At 63.7% G+C, this 18,441-nt stretch overlaps 1 protein-coding gene across 1 annotated transcript; it reads left to right on the top strand.

Annotated features, from left to right (window-relative positions):
• The first annotated feature begins 4,665 nt into the window (after positions 1 to 4,665).
• On the top strand, positions 4,666 to 17,221 carry GPR20 (G protein-coupled receptor 20). Its single transcript, XM_058699232.1, has 2 exons — positions 4,666 to 4,772; positions 16,036 to 17,221. Exon 2 carries the CDS (start codon positions 16,062 to 16,064, stop codon positions 17,142 to 17,144), a length of 1,083 nt encoding a protein of 360 aa, XP_058555215.1. The 5' UTR covers positions 4,666 to 4,772; positions 16,036 to 16,061; the 3' UTR covers positions 17,145 to 17,221.
• Positions 17,222 to 18,441: the final 1,220 nt, after the last annotated feature.

The raw sequence follows: 18,441 nt of genomic DNA, 5'->3' as shown, positions 1-18,441 counted from the left end.
CAGTGAGGGCTCTTTCGTGGACGCATGCCTGGCACAGAGCCACTGCTCAATAAACAGCAGTGTCACTCTCGCGTCTCTGTCACCGTTGCTTGCTGACTGACGGACCCCTGGGCCACTATTTCCAAACCACAGGTCATGACCCAGCGGTGGGTCAATTTAGTGGGGTCACAGCAGGCACTGTTTTGTATCATGGTGCCCAGGACCCACCGGGGAGTAAGCAGGGCCCTCCCACCATGTCCCCAGACCTCAGGAGGCTGTGGGGAGGGAGGGGGGCTCAGGACCCGGAAAGGACTGCAGTCACTGCTCCCTGGTGACCGCGTGGCCCCAGCAGCCCCCGCATCGGACGGACCCAAAGGTTCCGCCCCTTCTCAGTACCAGGTGTAGAGGGTCCCAAGGCGGTGGGGGCACCCACATCGGGCCCCAGGGCTCCTAGTCCCCATCCTGAGTCCTCGGGAGCCCTGTGAGAGCCCAGGGGAGGCCAGGGGCTCAGCCCCCTCCCCCTGCAGGGACAGGGCCGATGAAACAAACTGGTCCTGGTGCAGGCCTGGACTGGGGCACACGGGAAGCCCCCCGGGCAAACTGACAGGTGTATCCTCATTGAGGGGAACCCCGCCATTCTCCCAGCATCCCCTGAGCTGGTCCTGGATGGGCTCTGCGGGCCCAGGGACCATCCATATGCACCCCCGCCCCAATTGGCTAGTAACGGGTGAGGAGGGGCCAGGCCATGGCGGGAGCACCTGCCCAGGCTATGGGGAGGCTCGGGGGGGGGGGGGGTCGGGGGGGGCGCTGAAGCAGCGTGTGAGCTGGAAAAATAGAACCCTGCTCCTGGTCTGGGTTTGCTCACCTGTGAAAGGTAGGGTCAACTTGGTGTTGAAAGGCAGAGCCAGGTGTGAATCCCGGGAGGGCTTGGGGGGGGGGGGGGGGAGGGGGCCAACCTCAGGCAGGCCAAGTCGGGATGTCCGACACAGGGGAGACGCCGTGCCACCTGAGCCGTCGCCTCCTCCCCGCAAAGTCACGGCCCAGCTGGATGCACGGGAGAGGGCTTGATGTTAAGGCTGGAGGGCCACATGCACATGCACCTGTGTGTACACATCTACGCGCCAGGCAGGTGCGTGTGTGCACGAGCAAGTGCGTGCACACAGGGGCCGCCGCAGGGCCCGGCAGGGGTGAGGTGAGGCCTGGACGCGTGCACTTCGGGCCTGAGATTGGACAGAACGTGCGGTGGCCCTGAATTAGCCAGCTGCTCCCTGGCTGGGGGACCGGTCAGTGACCCGGTTCTGGGACCCAGTTGCCACGCCAGCGACATGGAATCATAATCGCACCCGCCTTTCAAGGCTGCTGTAGGAACGTGGCAGTGGTTTCACTGAACCCACGAGGAAGGTTCTCACGGTCCCAGACACTGAGTTTAATGGGAGGTCGAATAGTCCTGCCCTGGTCACTCCGGCCACCTACGGGCCCCCGAGTCAGGGATGCCACACGGCAGCCGAGGGCTGCCTGGGAGCCCAGGCCCAGTTCCCACCGGCACCTGCCGTGACCCATTCGCCGGGTGGTTTGGGGCAGGTGTCTATCCCTCTCTGGACTTCTGTTTCTCTACCTGTAAAAATCAAAGGTGGGACAAGATGAGCTCCTGGGTGATGGGAGAGTGGTCCAGGGAACTGGGGGATAAGTCCCAGGGACGGTGGTCCCGGGAGTCACCTCCGGGATGGCCCCAAATCTTCAGAGCACATCCTCGAGATAACGAGGCGCTGGGCCCTTGCTAAGTGCCCCCGTTTCTCCACAAGGTGGGTGGGTTCTAGGTGCGTGGCCCAGACTAGCCCCAGGGCCCAGGGTGAGGGAGGGAGTCATCTCCCAGCCCGTGTCCTCCTCGATCCGGAAACTCTGCCCCACGTGGGCCTCATCCCTGTCCAAAGGGCCTGCCCTCTAGACACTGAGGGCCAGAGCACATGAGCGAGCGGCCCGACCAGACTTGAACCAGGCCCGCCCGGGGGCCCCGCCATTCCCAGCCTCCCAACACCCCACCTCGGACACTCGAGGCCACCTTTCCCAGAGAAAGAGAAAGGCCCCCCTCACCCTGCCCTCCCCATGGGTGACTGGCCCCTGCCAGGGGCTCCAGAGCACAGAAGGGGACACGTGGCCATTGACCCCTTAGGAGGGCCCTGAGGGGCCTTCTCACCAGCTCCCGATGGCCCCAGGGCTGGGGCTCCCCACACTGCTTCCAGTGGGGACAGTCCCCCTGCAGAACCAGGCTGTGTCCCCCACCCCGGCAGCCTTACCCCGGCACTGTTTACGTCCTCGAGTGGCAACAAGACAGGGCCACTCGGGAGGACAAATGAGGTCTGCAGCTGCAGGCACCAGGACGGTGACAGGACATGCTTGGCTGTCACCAAGTGTCCCCTGCCTCCCCCGCAGCCCCCACCCGACTGCCCGGCTGCTATTTGTGGCTGAGTCCCTCGGGATGGTGGGCTCTAGGAGTGGCAAGACGAGCTGGGCATTGAGAGGGCCACCGTGTGGACAGCTTTACAGAATTCCACAGCACCAGCTGAGAGAGGGAGGGGCTGCTGTGGGCTCAGGGAGGGCTGTCCACCAGGCTGGGCCCTAGGAGGGACGGCCCTATCCTGACCCAGCCACTGTCCGACCTCTGACCCCAGCCACAGGCAGCCTGGCCTGACCCAGCCTGTCGAGGGCTATGGGAGGGTCCCCTTGAGCCTCCCGGCCTCCAGCACTTTCCCCCACCGCCCCCCCAAGGACTGCTGGGTCCCACAGAAAGGAGCTTCCCTGGGGTGAGGGGTCCTGGAAGCCGACCCAGGCTGCCACCCTGCTCCCCCAGGCAGTCTGCTGGCATTCGTTTTGTTCCAGAGGATCTCCCCAAGATTTCTCTGGGAACCAGCCTGTGTGTGCCCAGCCGGCCCTGCCCGTGACTCAGCGGCAGTCTCCAGCTCGTAAAATGTGAGCCTGCACTGGCTCAGCCCTCGGGCCCCCACCCACATCCTGGCTGCCTCCAGGCTGCCCTGTTCAGAAACAACACTGAATCTACACTCCCTTGGCAAGATCCTGGGTGCCCTCCCTTGCCTGCCTGGGGCGGGCCAGAGACACCGTCACCTTCCTGGGTCTCCGTTTCCCCTTCTGAGACGCATAGGACAGTAGTCTCAGGAGATGATCAGCGGTAGCCTGTGAGCTCACCCTTATATTAGCAGGGAGCCTGGACCTGGGAGCAGGGAAGCTGCTCCGGGGACCACCCTCCCACCAAATCTTCAATGGCTCCCCACTGCCCTCAGGGTCAAGTCCACCCCTCTGGTTCCCACAGGGCAACTAAGACCCAGTGTGGAGGGGCTGTGATCACTCCCAGCTTCACTGCTTTTCCCCACCCGCCCCCCCACTCCTGGGGACCCTGACACGCAGTTTCCCCTGCCCACAGGGCCTCCCCTCCCCTCTGCCCTCCTTCCTGTACTGCCCCTCCAGGAGCCCTCCCGACCACACTCCTCCCCACTGGCTGCTGGTTGCAAGTGTCCCTCACCAGACTGAGATCTCGGGGGCCAGGGTCCTCATCTGTCAGGCAGCATCCAGCATCCCTTGACCCCAGGGCCCGGCATGGGCTGGCTCAGTAGGTGCTGGGTGGAGGGTGCTGGGTGGTCCCACTGCATGAGCAAGGAGCAGCCCAGCGACAGGAGACTAGAGAGGCCACTCTGGCAGAGGAGACACAGCAAAGACCTGACCCTAAGCCCTCCCTGGCCCCAGTCGCAGCCACCCTCGGACCCTGAGACCCGGGCTCACCCACAAGCCACCCCCCTGGTCAGGGTGTCTGTCTGGGGAGGGATGTCTGTCCCCGCCACCACTCCCAGATCAGGCCTGGTTACTGAGATTTATGACCCACTGCCCCATCCCACTGGCCCTCCTCACATCCGGGTCTTTCCCACGCACCCGACCCCACGCGTCCCCACAGGGGTTACACTAGGTCACGAGGTCACGAACGGGCCCCGGGCTGGGGCTGACCCCACAAACACACTCAGGCGTGCGTGTGCCCCTGCAAGGCCACATCCGCCCCAGGGACACAGGACACACAGGAGGGGGCACAAGCGGGGAGGCCCGGATACCGAGTGTGCAGGTCCCCGGTCACGGGCACACACAGGCACACCCAGGCTCAGAACATGCAAAACAGAAAACCCAGACCGTACCCCGGGAACCCGGAGAGCCACCAGGAGTGGAGGTAGCCAGGAAGCATCTGTGGCTCCCGGAGAGAAAACTGAGATTGCAGCCTGGTGCTCCCACCGCCCATGGTGCCAGCCATGCTCTTGGGGGCCCGGCAGCCTCCCCAGACAAGGTGCTGGGGGGACAGAGAGCCAGGGCTGGCACCACCCTCCCTTTTCCACTGCTCCCCTGCCCCCCCCCCGCGCCCCTCCCCCTCCCACCCCCCCCACCCCCGCCTGGGTGGTGCAGCTTTGGCCCCACCCCCTCTGCCTCAGTTTCCTCCTCTATCCGGCCGGCCGGGGCTGGGCTGCAAAGTCAGCTCCCCTAGGCTCCCTCCCCCAGGGCCCTGGAACTCGCCAGGCTCCTCCAGGGGGCCGGCCTGGCAGGCGAAGGAGCCCGCCCCGCCCCCACCCCGCCCCCACCCCTCTGCCTTTGCCCAAAAGGAGCCCCAGCGCCGGCCTGACGTCAGGCCCCAGGAAGGCGGTCGGCTGCAGGCTGCCGGACAGAGTGGCCCACAGAGCCGCCCAGGGAGGTCGTCCAGGCTTACTCTGTGCCAGCTCTGCCTCAAGCCGCCAGCATAGGCCAAGGTGCGGTGAGTCCCCCCAAGAGCCGGACCGGGCCTCCCCCAGCTGGCGTGTCCTCGCTGCCCGGCCAGGCAGGCAGCGGAGGGGGTGAGGGGCCGACAAACTGCCCCCAGACCTGGGCAGGGGAGAGTTCAGAGCCTGAAAGGGGTTCTGAGGTCTCACCCTGTAGGGGGCCATTGTACAGATGGGAAAACTGAGACCCAGAGGGGGAGGGGCAAGTAGGTGGTCACAGTGGGACAGGATGGGTGAAGAGCCTGGAAGGAAGGGCTCCCAGGGGCTTGTGGGAGCATCCCTCCTGACCCCAGAGCCCGACCTGTGCTGCCGGCTCCCCGCTTGCCTGGATTTCATTCATTCATTCGTTCATTCACTCATTCTGCACCCTCACCGATCATCTGCAGGGTGCCCAAAGCTGTGTCTCGATATTCCCACCTGTCAAGGCACTAGGGTGGCCCCAGAGGCCAGGCTAGGGAAGAGACTGGGTGCTTGAGCCGCTTTGAGACCATGGCCACCACTGTCCCCCAGGCTGGGGCAGGGTTGGGGGCTGAGGGATTCATGCAGACAGACTCCTAGCCGCACCAACCCACAGCTCAGACCCTGTGCTCCAGCCCTGGCCCTTCCCCCACGCTTTTGGGGGAGGGGGAAACTGAGGCCCAGGGCGGCTGGCCCACCCAGCCCCCTGCCACGTGAACCTCAGAGCAGGCACTGCCCCCGCCCGGCTCTGGCTGGCGGTAACTGCCCTGTGAGAAGGGCAGCAGAGACAGGGTCCCGAGGGGGGCGGACAGGGTGGGAACTGGCCTGTGGCCAGGGTGCCGGGCGGGACAGACAAGGAGCAGCTGTGCAATCTCAGGCAGGACGGAGGGAAGGAAGGGACAGACGGGACAGTGGTGGCGGCTCACAGCCCTCAGGCAGACAGGCCGCTAGCCCTGCCCTCTGGCCCCCATAATCTCCTGCCAACGTTTCGTCACTCCCAGCCAGGGGGTCACCCAGGGTGCCACCCCCTCCCCTCCAGGGGCCGCACAGCTGTGTGGCCATGGGCACGTCACTGGCCCTCGCTGAGCCTCGGCAACAGCAAGGGCTCCTGCTTCTAGAGCGCGTATGGGGAAGGGGATTGGGGTTTTCTGAGCACCTGCACAGTGGCGCATCTGGCCTCACTTTGTCCTGGGACACCTGATGTGGGGGGGGGGGGCTCAACATTGCCCACTTCACAGACCAGGAGACTAAGGCTCAAAGGGGCCGGAGCGGTCCCTTTAATAATCATTCATTTGGTCATTCAGCTGCAGTCCTGAAGGCCAGGCCCTGCCCTCATGAGTCTGCCAGTCCGGGAGGGAAAGACAAGAAACAGGCAAGCAAATCACCAAAAAAAAACCCCAAACAAACAAACAAACAAAAAAACACAAAAAACCAAAAAAACAAGCTACGTGAAAAGAAAAGGTAGAGCAGGGATCTGGGTGACCTGGGAGGGCCTCCTTGAGGAGGTGTGCTGGCTCAACAGACCCTCAGCAGACCCGACCCTGGGAGTTGCCCCACAGCAAGTCAAGCCAGAGCCATCCCATCTGTCACCGAGGCCGCCCCACAGGCCTCTCCAGGGTCCTGAGCCCAGAGCTTCCACCTCAGGGCCTTGGCTCTGCTCCTCCTACCGCCTGGAACACCTGTTCCCCCAGAGTCCCTCCCCCAGTCCCGTTGCCCCCCCCAGCCCGTTGCCCCCCCAGCCACTTTCTTACCCCCACCCCCACCGGTGACCCAGACACCCCACTCAATCATCCTGTACCTCGTGTCCTCACAGGCAACATAGGGCCAGCAACACGGATTAGGGGCAGCCGGGAGGAGTCCGTGGGAACCTCAGAGGGGTCATCTCAAAGACAACCCATGAATGTGGGACTACAGCTCTCCCTCGGTGGAGGGGTGTCCAGGGGCTGAGGGAGGGCCACGTAGGCTGGAGACCAGGGTGCAACCAGGTGACAAGGGCAGAGACGGCATGCCGGGCAGAGGCAACAGCATCTGCCAGGGCCAAGAGGACCAGGCTGAGGACCTACAGGCTGCCCTGTGCCATGTGGTGCTGGCTGCCCCTGGAGAGGCTGTGGGGGAGGATGTCAGGTGCCACGAGCACGCAGGGACGGGAACCCCTGCAGGAACGCCCCCCCGCAGCCGTGCCTGGAGCTGCCCCCCACCCCCCCCCCCCCCGGGGAAACCTGCATTTCCCCAGAGCCAAGGGCTCTCCGATGGTGGACTATGAACAGGACCAGGCACGACGGAGCCCAGGTGCCCTTCTCGACCCACACCCTCCATGACCCCTCTCCCCGAGCTGGGTTCAGGGAGCCAGGCCAGGATGGGGACGGGGGTTCCGACTGGCCCCACCTAGGACCTGCTAGGTGACCCAGGGCCCGTCCGGCCCCTCTTGGGGACCTCAGTAGGGGCCCAGCAGTCCCTGGGTGGAATGAGCAGAGAGGCTCAGACCAGCCCAAAACAACAGCCGGTGTTCTACAGCAGATGCCTCGAAACCAAGGACGATCGTAAAAATAAACAGGCAGATAGCTCACCCAATAATGGCTAGGTTGGCCTCGGGAGGCTGTGTCACCCTTCAGCAGCCCGGGCGTTTACAGGTACCCTACACCCCCACGATGCCCTTGTGCACAAACCCCAGGTCCAGAGATGCCAGCCCTCCACCCTGGTCCTACCCTGCCTGGGCCAGAAGCCGCGGACCTGGGTTTGATTCCCAGCCCTACCAATTGTATGCTGTGTGACCTGGGGCGTATTGCTAGCCTCTCTGGGCTTCCCCTTCCTCATGTGAACCGTGCTGTGTGGATCTCAAGCGTCCCGCAGGTGCCTGACCCACAGCAGATGCTCTTAGCACCTCGGCTGGGGACAGACCGGGCCTGCCCTCCGTGCCTGCTCCCCCACCCCCACCCCACCCCTGGCCCCTGGTGCAGACCAAGCTCAAACTCCAGGCAGCTACCTGTTGGCCCGGGGCTGAGGCCCGTCTCCCCACCTGTCCTGGGCCCCTACGTGGCAGGGCTGGAGGCAGCCAGGCTGCAGGACTTGTGTCTGCAGTGCGGCTGGACAGCTACAGGACACACGGGGATGGGGGCCAGTTTGGAGAAGAGCCAAGAGGTTGGGACACGCCCACCCTGCCAATGAGGGGCCTGGGGGCCCCGCGGGCAGGGACCAGCATCCTTGCATTGTGGGCCACACAGCAGACACCCAGCGAGCTGTGAGTGGAAGCGGGGGGACGCAGCCTCCCGTCACTTGGTGGGGCCACAAGCCTGGGTGGAGAGGACAGGGTCGGATGATTTGGGAACGATGCTCATTCCCCACCCTGGGAAGACTCCCAGGGTTTGAGAGCTTCGCAAAGGCTCTGAGAAGCCCTGAGCACCACACGGAATGACCACGCAGGTGGGGAGACCCGGAGGCTCAGGCACTGTTATTATTATGCACCTTCCAGGTGGGGCCTCCGCAGGCTCATTCATTCATTCACTAAACAAATATCACACCCAGCGTCACCGTCACCGGTGACGGAACTCAGACTGCCAAACTCAAACGAAACCCCAGTTGACCAGCACCAGGGGCAGGGTGGGAATGACAGGGACAGTCTGGACCCAACAGGATAATTGGGTGGGTTTCCTAGAGGAGGTGTCAACACTTCCTGCCTGGGAGGACCGGTGGAAATCAATTCCAGGCTGGTGCCCAGGGCGCCGAGTGGGTTGCCAGGGCCCGGGCTAGGTGGGAGGGCACTGAATGCCGGGGTGAGGGCCGGGCCTCACCCTGCAGAGCTTGGCAAGGCTCACTGAGGGTTCACTCTGCCCAGGAGAAAAATGGATGCGGCCCGGCACCGGGCTGTCCCGGAGCTGGAGGAAGAGGCTGGAGCGGCCCCCACCCCTCCCCCACCAGCCCCACCCTCCAGACGCTCCCGCTGAGAAGGTTTCCGGTGGGTGGCGGGAGGCCTGGAAGAAGTCATGCGGGGTAGGGAGGGAGCAGGGAAAAGCTCCAGGCGGAGGAACAGCGGGGAGGCTGCATGGAGGGTCATCAGAAAGTCGGGGTGCTGCAAGACTGGAGAGGGCCCCCCCCCCCCGGGGCCTGCCTGAAGCCTCAGGTCCCTTCCAGGAAGGGTCACTATCAAAAGCATCGCCCTTCACGCACATGCCTCCCTTGGAGGGTGTCAGCAAAGTTCTGGAAGGCCGGTGATGGGCCTCCCTCCCCAGGCACCCCCCTCCCCAGATACCCCCACCCTCCCCCGGCCCCCCAGCTTGGGCCACACCTGCAGCAGGTGCTCTGGGCCAGAGCCCTCCTCCAAGGCTGGGGGAGCAGTTAGTGGTGCAGGAGTGGGGGAGGGAGGCCTACAAGGTCACCTCTGGCAGAAGCCTGCCTCCCAGTGAATTGGATCCAGGCTGAGGCCCTTGCGGCGTTCGAGGCCCTGTGCGGGTGGCTCCTGGCCTCAGCCTCCCAGGACGCTCACCCAGGCTTCCACACCTGCTGAGTCCACTGCCTTCTCCAGGAAGCCTTCCCTGATTCCACATTCCTGTGCCTCATTCAGCTGGGGGTCCATATGCCCCACCCGGACACCCTGAAGGTCTCCAATGACCCGATCCATAGGGAAACCAGGGGTGAGTCAGGAGATGGTGGTCAGGCCTGGGTCTAAATCGGACCCTGTCCCTGCTCAGTATGGGGCTCACCCCCTCCGCCCACCCCAGTCCTCAGTTTCCTCACCTGGAAAGTGGGAGGCCCAGGCCTGCAAGGCTGCTGGGTGGACGAGAACGGATCCCAGGTGGCCCCTAGGAGGCCTGAGGCCCCATGGAAACACCTGGCCAGTGCTCTCTTTGTGGGAAAGCCCACATTGCAGGGTCAGCCCAGCCGGGGACAGACCCCAGGGCCCAGCCGGTTGACCCCGGTTTAGCTACCGAAGGCCGCTGTCTCTGTGTCCTGTGTCCTCATTTTCAAATAAGGGCCATGCCCCTTCCCGATAATAGGAGGAATCCAGATGCCCCTTTCCACTCCCTCCCCACCGCAGGGCCCCCAGGGGAGGGGGGCAAGAGAGAGCTGGCCAATGACATGCCAAATGGAGAGGCCCGGGGCCATGGGCTGGGCTCAGAGGGAGCCAATTTGGGCCGTTAGCTGTGAACTCCCCACTCCAAGCAAGCTAAGCCCTCATGGATTCATTCACTCATCCACTCGACATTTCCTGAAGGTGACTGTGCAATTCCTCTGCGGGAATTCACAGACTAGTGGGGACGAGTGGCCCGGCAATGACAGAGCCACGGTGCTGTGAGAGCCCCAGAGAGGCCACAAACCTACTTAAGGCAACCAGGGAGGGCTCTCTGCAGGAAGAGACTCCGAACCGAAGACAGCCAGCGTATGGATAAGAGAATATATGCGGGATTATTTTAGTCACACGTCACAGAAAGTCAGTTCAAAGTAATGTAAGCCGAACAGGGAGATTATAGCTTCATTGAACCAATGATTCCCAGGAGACTAGCTTCAGGCAGGGCTGGATCCAAGCACTTCAGCCAAGGCTCCTTAGGCCTTGGTCTCTGCACTTGGTCCTGCTTCCCCCTGCCCCCTCCGGGAGCCTTCTTTCAGAGACAGTTTGAGTCTCACAGTGTCCCTGGAGAAGCATCCAACCCCAGGGAGCAGAGAGCTGTCAGTCCCAGTCCCAGGGCTGGTTGTGATCGTGATCGGCTAGGCAGGGCCATGGGGCCAAGGGTGATCAGTCACTGTAGCCCAGGGCAGCCCATCCCCGGGGTAACCTGGGGCTCAGTGTTTGAGCCTAGGCCTCCAAGAGCAAGGCCAGGGAACACAGCAGGACTGAGCCACTAAAGCACTTGATCCTGCAAATGGTGAAGGGAGACCGAGCCATCCTGCCCGGAGGTCTGCAAGGAACCTCCTCCTACCCTAGGAAGCACTGGTCCTGGGTCTCGCCCCAGCCCCCCACCCCCCAGGCTGCCCCCCTCGCTCCTCTCTGCCCCGCTCCCTGGAAGAACCTTCTAGGGCAGTCCAGAGAGGGGCGAGTATTGCCGGTGGCAAAGACGTTCCAGAAGGTGCAGACATGTTCAGGCTTCAGAGCACTTCAGAGCTGGAGGTGCCCATTGTACAGATGGCAAGACTGAGGCTCGCAAGGGCCTGGGAGGTCCCAGGCAGGATGGAGGAACTCCTGGCCCTTCCTTCTGAGAACCTCACTTTCTCTAAGACAGGCAGGAGCAGAAAGAGGGAAAGAAGAGAAGACTGGGGTGGGGAGGCTCCCACAGAGCGAGGAACCAGCAAAGGAGAGAAAAGCCCCGGGTCTCCACCTCCTCCCTCCCGGGCACTTGCCGTTCGGTCCCACCCACGACCGGGACTCACACGTGGGGGCTGTGCAGAGAGCCCCCCCGCCCTTCCCCAAAGGGATCCCCCTTTTCCTACCCTTCACCTGTGCACATACTGGGCCCTGTCTCCCATCCCCCACCCACCAAAACCCTCTGGGGCCCTTCCAGGGCCACCTCTTGACCACACCTCGGTGCTGCCCCAGGGGAGCTCTAATTCTGCCCACCTTACAGATGAGGAAACTGAGGTCTGTTCTCCGATGGAGCCATGCTCCAGTCCCCCGACCCTGCCGTGTGACTTCCCAACTGCACCCCGAGCCCCTGGAGAGCAGCCTGCATGTGTCCCCCACCTGCCTGGAGAAGTACCTGAATGTGGGCAGGGGCAGCGGTCTGGGGCAGTAGGCGGCACAAAGGTCCCAAGTCTTTGCCTCCAGGACAGTCGCCTTAGAAGAGTGTCCAGGCCCCGGCCCCGTGCCAGGCACGACGAGGACGTGGCCTCTGCCCGCCGGGCTCCAGCCAGCTGGCCCTGGCTATGAGGTCTGCTCCACCTCAGCCAGGCCCAGGACACCTGCCAGGAAGGAGGAGGGGACAGGACAGTGCCACACCCCTCAGGCTGGCTCCCCGTGACAGAGCCCTGCCTCCTCCCTCAGGCTGTGGAAGGCGCTAGTGACCCCATTTAGCAGATGAAGAGAGCAAGGCTCTCTGAAGGGGCCAAGGTCCCGGGGCGAGGGTGCGGCAGACCGGACTAGAACACCCCTCCGCCCCCAGCCCCTGGGTCTCTGGTACCCTCCTCTGCTTACTCACGGCTCCAAGGCCCATCCTGGAGGCCAGGTCTGTGCCTCCCCCCTCAGCCTGGGTGGGCGGGCCTGGGGCCAGACTGTCCCCACAGAGGAGCAGAACCTTCTCTCCTTTCCCCTCATTCCAGGCTATATTTAGAGGCCAAGCAGAGAGCGAGGCACGTGGGGAGTGGGTGCGGGCGCCTGCCGGCCGAGGGGCCGTTTGCCTGGTGCCCCTGGCCCCGCTCAGGACCAAGGGTCCAGCCATAGACTCGCCCTAGGAAGACCCGGGTTCGGGTCCTGGCCTGGCCCTCCCACAGCCTCCATTTCCTCTAGTTTGAGTGCGGGAGGCTCAAGGGCCGGGAGGCACCCAGCTCTTCACAGGGGCCGACACCGCGGATCGAATCTGCTCAGCAATAGCGGAGGTGCAGGCAGGGAGACTGAGGCTCAGAGAGGTTCATCAACAGACCCAGAGCGGCAGGTGGGGAGGGGAGGCACCTCTGTTGGCCACTGTTAGCACGCAATGCTCCCCCTGCACCACTGCCAGAAGCCCCACCACGGGAGTCCCGTCTTCCGTGGTTAGGCCCAGCCCTGGCTGGCAGGCAGGGGGGCAGTGGGGAGAGCAAGGGGTGCTGAGAGGGTGCGAGGTGGGTGGGGCACTCTGCTGGGGGTCGTGCACCTGACCGGAGCAGCCTCGGGGGGAAGCTGGCCCAGTGGAGTCTCAAGGAGTAGCGGGAGATGAGGCAGTGAAGACCACTGGGGAAACTGAGGCCCAGAGAACGAAGGTCCTTCTGGAGGCCACGCGGTGGAGGGAGGAGGACAGGGCGGCTTCTCCACCCAGAATCCGCCAGCCCAGCTCCTTCCCTGCCCCAGAGAGGGGTGGATTCAGGAGGCCACCCCCCCCCCCACCCCGACCCCAGCCTCTTCCCAGAAGGCCCACCTCCACAGGCCAAGCCCTGGGTCTGGACCCCCACTGTTCGAACTCCTCACGTTCAAAGCAAAATGAGTGGATGCCCTAGAGAGGAGTCATTAAATAACACTGTGCGAGGTGAGGCAGGGGAGTGGGGTGCACTGGGAATGGGGGAGCAGGTCACGAGGGGGGTTTTTGTCATACGGACAAAGACAGCCGGACTCACAGACACGAAGGGGGCAGAGATGGTGGATGTAGAAAGTCAGGGATCAGGGCTCAGTGTGTGACCAGGGTCAGGGCTCAGCATGTCACCAGGGTCAGGGCTCAGTGTGTGACCATCGTCAGGGCCCAGCATGTCACCAGGGTCAGGGCTCAGTGTGTGACCATCGTCAGGGCCCAGCGTGTCACCAGGGTCAGGGCTCAGTGTGTGACCATCGTCAGGGCCCAGCGTGTCACCAGGGTCAGGGCTCAGCGTGTGACCATTGTCAGGGCTCAGCATGTCACCAGGGTCAGGGCTCAGCATGTGACCAGAGTCAGGGCTCAGTGTGTGACCTGGGGGGTGAGTAGGTGGCTTAGCTGGTTGACCATCCAATTCTTGATTTCAGCTCAGGTCATGATCCCAGGGTCACGGGATCGAGCCCTGTGTCAGGCTCCGTGCTAAGGTGGAGCCTGCTTGGGATTCCCTCTCTCTCCCTCTGCCCCTCTCCCCGCTTGTGCTCTCTCTATATGTGTCTATATATAAAAAATTGTTTTTAGCTTAAAAAGATGTGAACTGAGTAAGGACTTAACGTGTGACCAAGATCAGGGCTCAGCATGTGCCCGGGGTCAGGGCTCAGAGTATAACTAGGATCAGGGCTCGGAGTGTAATAGGGATTGAGGTTAATTGTGTCACTGGAGTCAAGATTTGGTGTGTGACCAGGAACAGAGCTCAGAGTAGGATCTGGATCAGGGCTGCAGTATGGCAGGATCAAGTTTCATCATGTCACGGGGATCATGGCTCAGCGTGTAACCAGTTTGGGTTCAGTGTGCGGCTGACATCAGGGCTCAGCTTTGTTTGGGATCAGGGTTCAGACTCCCGGAGCTGGGAATCACAGTGTGCCTTGCAGACATCTCTCCTCACATGTCAGGCCTCCGGGGCATCCTGAGCACCTGTCGATCCCCCTATTGTGGGGGCGCCAGGCCCACCGCCCTGGCCTGGGCCCTCCAGCACCTTGAGCTTGCTGGCCAGCATGTGAGGCTGGCCCTGGGGAGTTTCCTGGAAGGGCAGGATCCCCGGAGCCGGCATCATCCTGGGACTATCTCCCAGAGGAAATGTTCTGTAGTGTTTATTATTTGTCTCTGCCTGTGACACTAACTCGAACTTAGTGCAGACACATTGGAAAACCAGAAGGCATGTGGAAGGGAATCCAAAAAACTGTTTGCCCTGTGTCCCCGGGGCCAGCTCCCAGCACGGCTCCGTTTTGCCAAGGCTCAGTTTTTTTCAGAGTAGAGGGACAAGCTGGGCAGCATCCTTCTCCTTCTTGGGGACATTCCGGGGCCCCCCGCTGCCCTGAGACTCCAGGTTCCCAGCCCCATGCCCTGGCCTCATGGCCTACCCTCGCTCCCCGTCATGCCCCCCGGAAGGTCTCTCCCTGCCCTAGATGTCCCTCGTGCTCTCCGTGCTCCCCGTCTGCCTGAGTTATCATTTGACAAACACATCCATCAACCCTGCGAGTTAGGGCCTGGGGGCACCAAACAGAGGGCAGCCCAGCCCAGAAGGACCGTGTGTGTGTGTGTGTGTGTGTGGTAGGTGTGGCCATGCACCTGGGCAGCACGTGACTCTTCCCAGCAGCCTTGGGGGTCAGCAGATGTCCAGGGTGGGGTCCCAGAGGCAGAGGCACAGCCGGGTGACCTCAGGCAGGTGCGTACCTCTCTGAGCCCGAGGACAGTGGTGGCCGTCTGCCCTGCCCGGTCCTCCCCCCAGGCCACACCGGAGCCCGAGCCTTAGCTAGCAAGGACTCCTCTGCTGCGTCTGCCCCCCACCACCCGCAGGCAGAACTCAGCACCCCCCGTCCACAGGGCTAAAGCTGCCAGAGCGAGCCTGTTGCCCAAGGCCAGGCAGGCAACCAGAGCGAGCGGGCAGTGTCCGGCCTGCTCACAGCAGATGGCACACTTGCGTCGGCCACCAGGTCAGTAGCGTGTCTTCCCTTCCCCTTCAGGAGGGGGAGGGCCCACTGCGCGCCCAGGATGTTCCACGTCCCCACCCTTCCTCCTGCTTCTCCCCAAAGCCCTCTCCTTTCTCCTGAAAAAGCCAGAAATGTCCTTATTTGGAGCATGAGCCCAGCCTGGGATGAGGGCGGGGGGCCTGTTAACCCTTCATGTATAAATAGAGATAAATCTCAACAAGTTAAACACAGCCCCACAGGAACATAAACAGAGTGGGCGGCCCTTTACGGCTGCAGGGAGCGCGGCGTTTATTTAACTAACACCCGCCCCACTGCTGCCGGGACCTGGCTCCGGGCTCAGGCCCCGGGGAGTCACCCTGAGCCAGCAAGGGTGCTCACGTCTCAGGGCTGGGAAGGAAGCGGGGAGTCCAGGGGGCTGGCCCTTGGGCGAGGTTCCTTATGAGCACCCTAGCCCTGGCCATCGGCCCCACTACCAGCCTCGGAAGAGGTGAGAACAGATGGGTGGCCGGGAGGACCCGATCTGTGATGCGGGGGTGCGGGGGTGGGGGACCAGCCAGGCGGGGCTGTCGCGGGCCGGCCTCCCCTGGGCAGAACTGTGCTTTATCCAGCAGCAGCTCACACTGTGGTTTTTCTAGCACAAACGACGCGCTGGGTGCTGCTGCGGTGCTCAGTTAACCCTCCTAGCAGCTCCACAACGCCAGCCGCGCAGGTTAGCACGGGAGGCACAGACAGGTTAAGTGACTTTCCCGAGGCCGCACAGCGAGTAAGGGAGGAGCCGGGACCGCAGCTCGGGTTCGAACACCAAACACGGGGCTCCACAGCTTCCTGGTGCCACAGCCTTCCTCTTCCCTCTTGGTCCTAGGCCGGTCCTGCCCAGCCGGGATTTATACTTCCTGCTGCACGGAGAAGTAGGCTCAGAGCATTAACATTCCGCCCGAGCTCCGCCCTGGCAGGCGCCGGGGCCACATGGAGTGCAGAAGAAGGCAGGCATCCGAGGGCCAGGCCAGGAAAGGGCACAAAGCCGGGAAAGCTGGGGGCCTCGGTGGGCAGGCAAGCCGAGCGGGACCAGCCTCCAGGCGGGGTTCCAGTTGCCCAAAGGTCACCCACCCCGCTCCTTCCTTCCAGGCCCAGGGCGTGCACTGGCCGCCGTCATGCCCGCCGCGTCTCCCACGGGGCCCTGGGCCCCCGCGGCCCCCAACGCCACGGTGGCGGCGGCGGCGGCGGCCAACGTCAGCGTGCCCGAGGTGCCCCTGTTCCACCTGTTCGCCCTGCTGGACGAGGAGCTGCACGCCGCCTTCCCGGGCCTGTGGCTGGCACTGATCGCGGTGCACGGCGCCATCTTCCTGGCGGGGCTGGTGCTCAACGGACTAGCGCTGTACGTCTTCTGCTGCCGCACGCAGGCCAAGACGCCCTCGGTCGTCTACACCATCAACCTGGTGGTGACCGACCTGCTGGTGGGGCTGTCCCTACCCACGCGCTTCGCCGTCTTCTACGGCGCGCGCGGCTGCCTGCGCTGCGCCCTCCCCCACGTCTTCGGCTACTTCCTCAACATGCACTGCTCCATCCTGTTCCTCACCTGCATCTGCGTCGACCGCTACCTGGCCATCGTGCAGCCCGACGGCTCCCGCCGCTGGCGCCAGCCTGCCTGCGCCAGGGCCGTGTGCGCCTTCGTGTGGCTGGCGGCCGGCGCCGTGACCCTGTCCGTGCTGGGCGTGAGAGCCGGCGGCGGGCCATGCTGCCGCGTCTTCGCGCTGACCGTCCTGGAGTTCCTGCTGCCCCTGCTGGTCATCAGCGTGTTCACGGGCCGCATCGTGTGCGCGCTGTCACGGCCGGGCCTCCTGCGCCAGGGCCGCCAGCGCCGCGTGCGGGCCATGCAGCTGCTGCTGACCGTGCTCGTCATCTTCCTCGTCTGCTTCACGCCCTTCCACGCCCGCCAGGTGGCCGTGGCGCTGTGGCCCGAGGTGCCGAGCCACGCCAGCCTCGTGGCCTACCACGTGGCGGTGACCCTCAGCAGCCTCAACAGCTGCATGGACCCCATCGTCTACTGCTTTGTCACCAGCGGCTTCCAGGCCACCGTCCGAGGCCTCTTCCGCCGGCGCGGGGCGGAGCGCGAGCCGCACGGCAGCACCGTGGTCGGCATGCAGAGGAGCTCGCGAGCCTCGGGCCGCAAGCACATCCCGGGCCCCGGTCCCGGCGCCTTCACCCAGGACCTGGCTAACGGGCCAGAGGCTTAGTAGGCAGGACTCTGCAAGGGGACCGAAGGCCAGGACTGGACTGGGCAGGCCGGGTCGAGGACGGCACAGACGTCCGCTTGCCCTGGGGGTGGGGGCGGGGGTGGCGGGGGGGGGGGGGGGGGGGGGGATCGGCTTCACCTGGATCGATTGGTGATGGCTGTGCCCGGCACGCTGCTCAGTGCCGTGGTTGATTAGCGATGTCTGCCGCGGCCCCGGAGTGGCCTCTAAGGCTGACCGTTTACCTACCGTCTGGGGTGTATGCTGCGTCCAACAAAGACTCAGAGGGGTAGCCAGGAGCTGCTTCTCTCCTGGTGCACGTTCACCCTGTGAGGGATTCCTCAGAAACAGGGACAGAGATGTTTTTAGGTACTAGGAATTGCAGAGATGTTCCCTTTCCTCTCTTCCCCCCTCCCCATTCCCCTCCCTCCCCCCCCCCCCCCCTTGGGCCTCTGACGGCCTCCTCTGAGCCAGACGCCAAGATTGCCTCCACCTGCTTTCTGTTGAGCGGCCAAGCTCCCTGGGTCCTTTATAGACTGCTATAGGGGCAGGGGCCTGTTGGGCACCTTCAGGCACCAGGCCCCACCTCAGCCACAGCCACTGACATAGGGTGAGACGGACCCTGGGCCCCAGATCTGCCCTTCTTTACAGAGAGAAGTCCTACATGTTCAGTGGCTCCAGGCAGAGTACCTGGTCCCCCAAGTTCAGGGCCCTGGAGGGAGGCCCGCGTGGGAGCCAGGAAGGCCATTTATATCCCCATGTTACAGATGAGGAAACTGAGGTTCAAAGAGGGAAAGGCCTGGCCAGGGTCACAGAGTGAGTTCTGGGCACTGCAAGGCCGGCACTGTCTTTACCAACCCTTTGTGGAGCCCCGTGTGGACGACTCCTCCTGCCCCAGGACATGTCAGCCTACAGCCTTCCTGCCGGAGGCCCAGGAAGTCCCGGGCTCCCACCCAGGGCTGCTTCCTGGGCCCGGATGCTTGAGCAGCAGTGGGCGTGGCGGTCAGCATCATAACCAGCCCCATCCTTGGCCCCGACTGGGTGCCAGGCACAGTCCAGGAGCCTCTTTCCTGCTTGACTCAGAGCAGGAGCTGCAGGGACAGAGGAGGGACCTGGGAGCTGTCTGTCTGCCAAGAAGCACCTGGCAAGAGCGATACTGACCCGAGGGTGGTTTTTCAGGCCGAGAAGCTCTAACAGCACTTGGTGCCTGGACCGTCACGCAGTGGAGGAGGGAGGGCCAGTGTTTGCCCCAGTGCAGAACCACCTGCGGGCTCTCTTCCTGCAGGGGCAGCAGCCCCCG

The sequence above is a fragment of the Neofelis nebulosa genome, chromosome 14 (genome assembly GCF_028018385.1).
Source record: "Neofelis nebulosa isolate mNeoNeb1 chromosome 14, mNeoNeb1.pri, whole genome shotgun sequence".
In the NCBI taxonomy this organism is placed as follows: Eukaryota; Metazoa; Chordata; class Mammalia; order Carnivora; family Felidae; genus Neofelis; species Neofelis nebulosa.
This window is presented reverse-complemented; position numbering and strand designations above follow the sequence as displayed.

Bases quoted from the DNA above. Each gene is read 5' to 3' on its own strand.
- GPR20 (XM_058699232.1), top strand. From the start codon at position 16,062: ATGCCCGCCGCGTCTCCCACGGGGCCCTGGGCCCCCGCGGCCCCCAAC.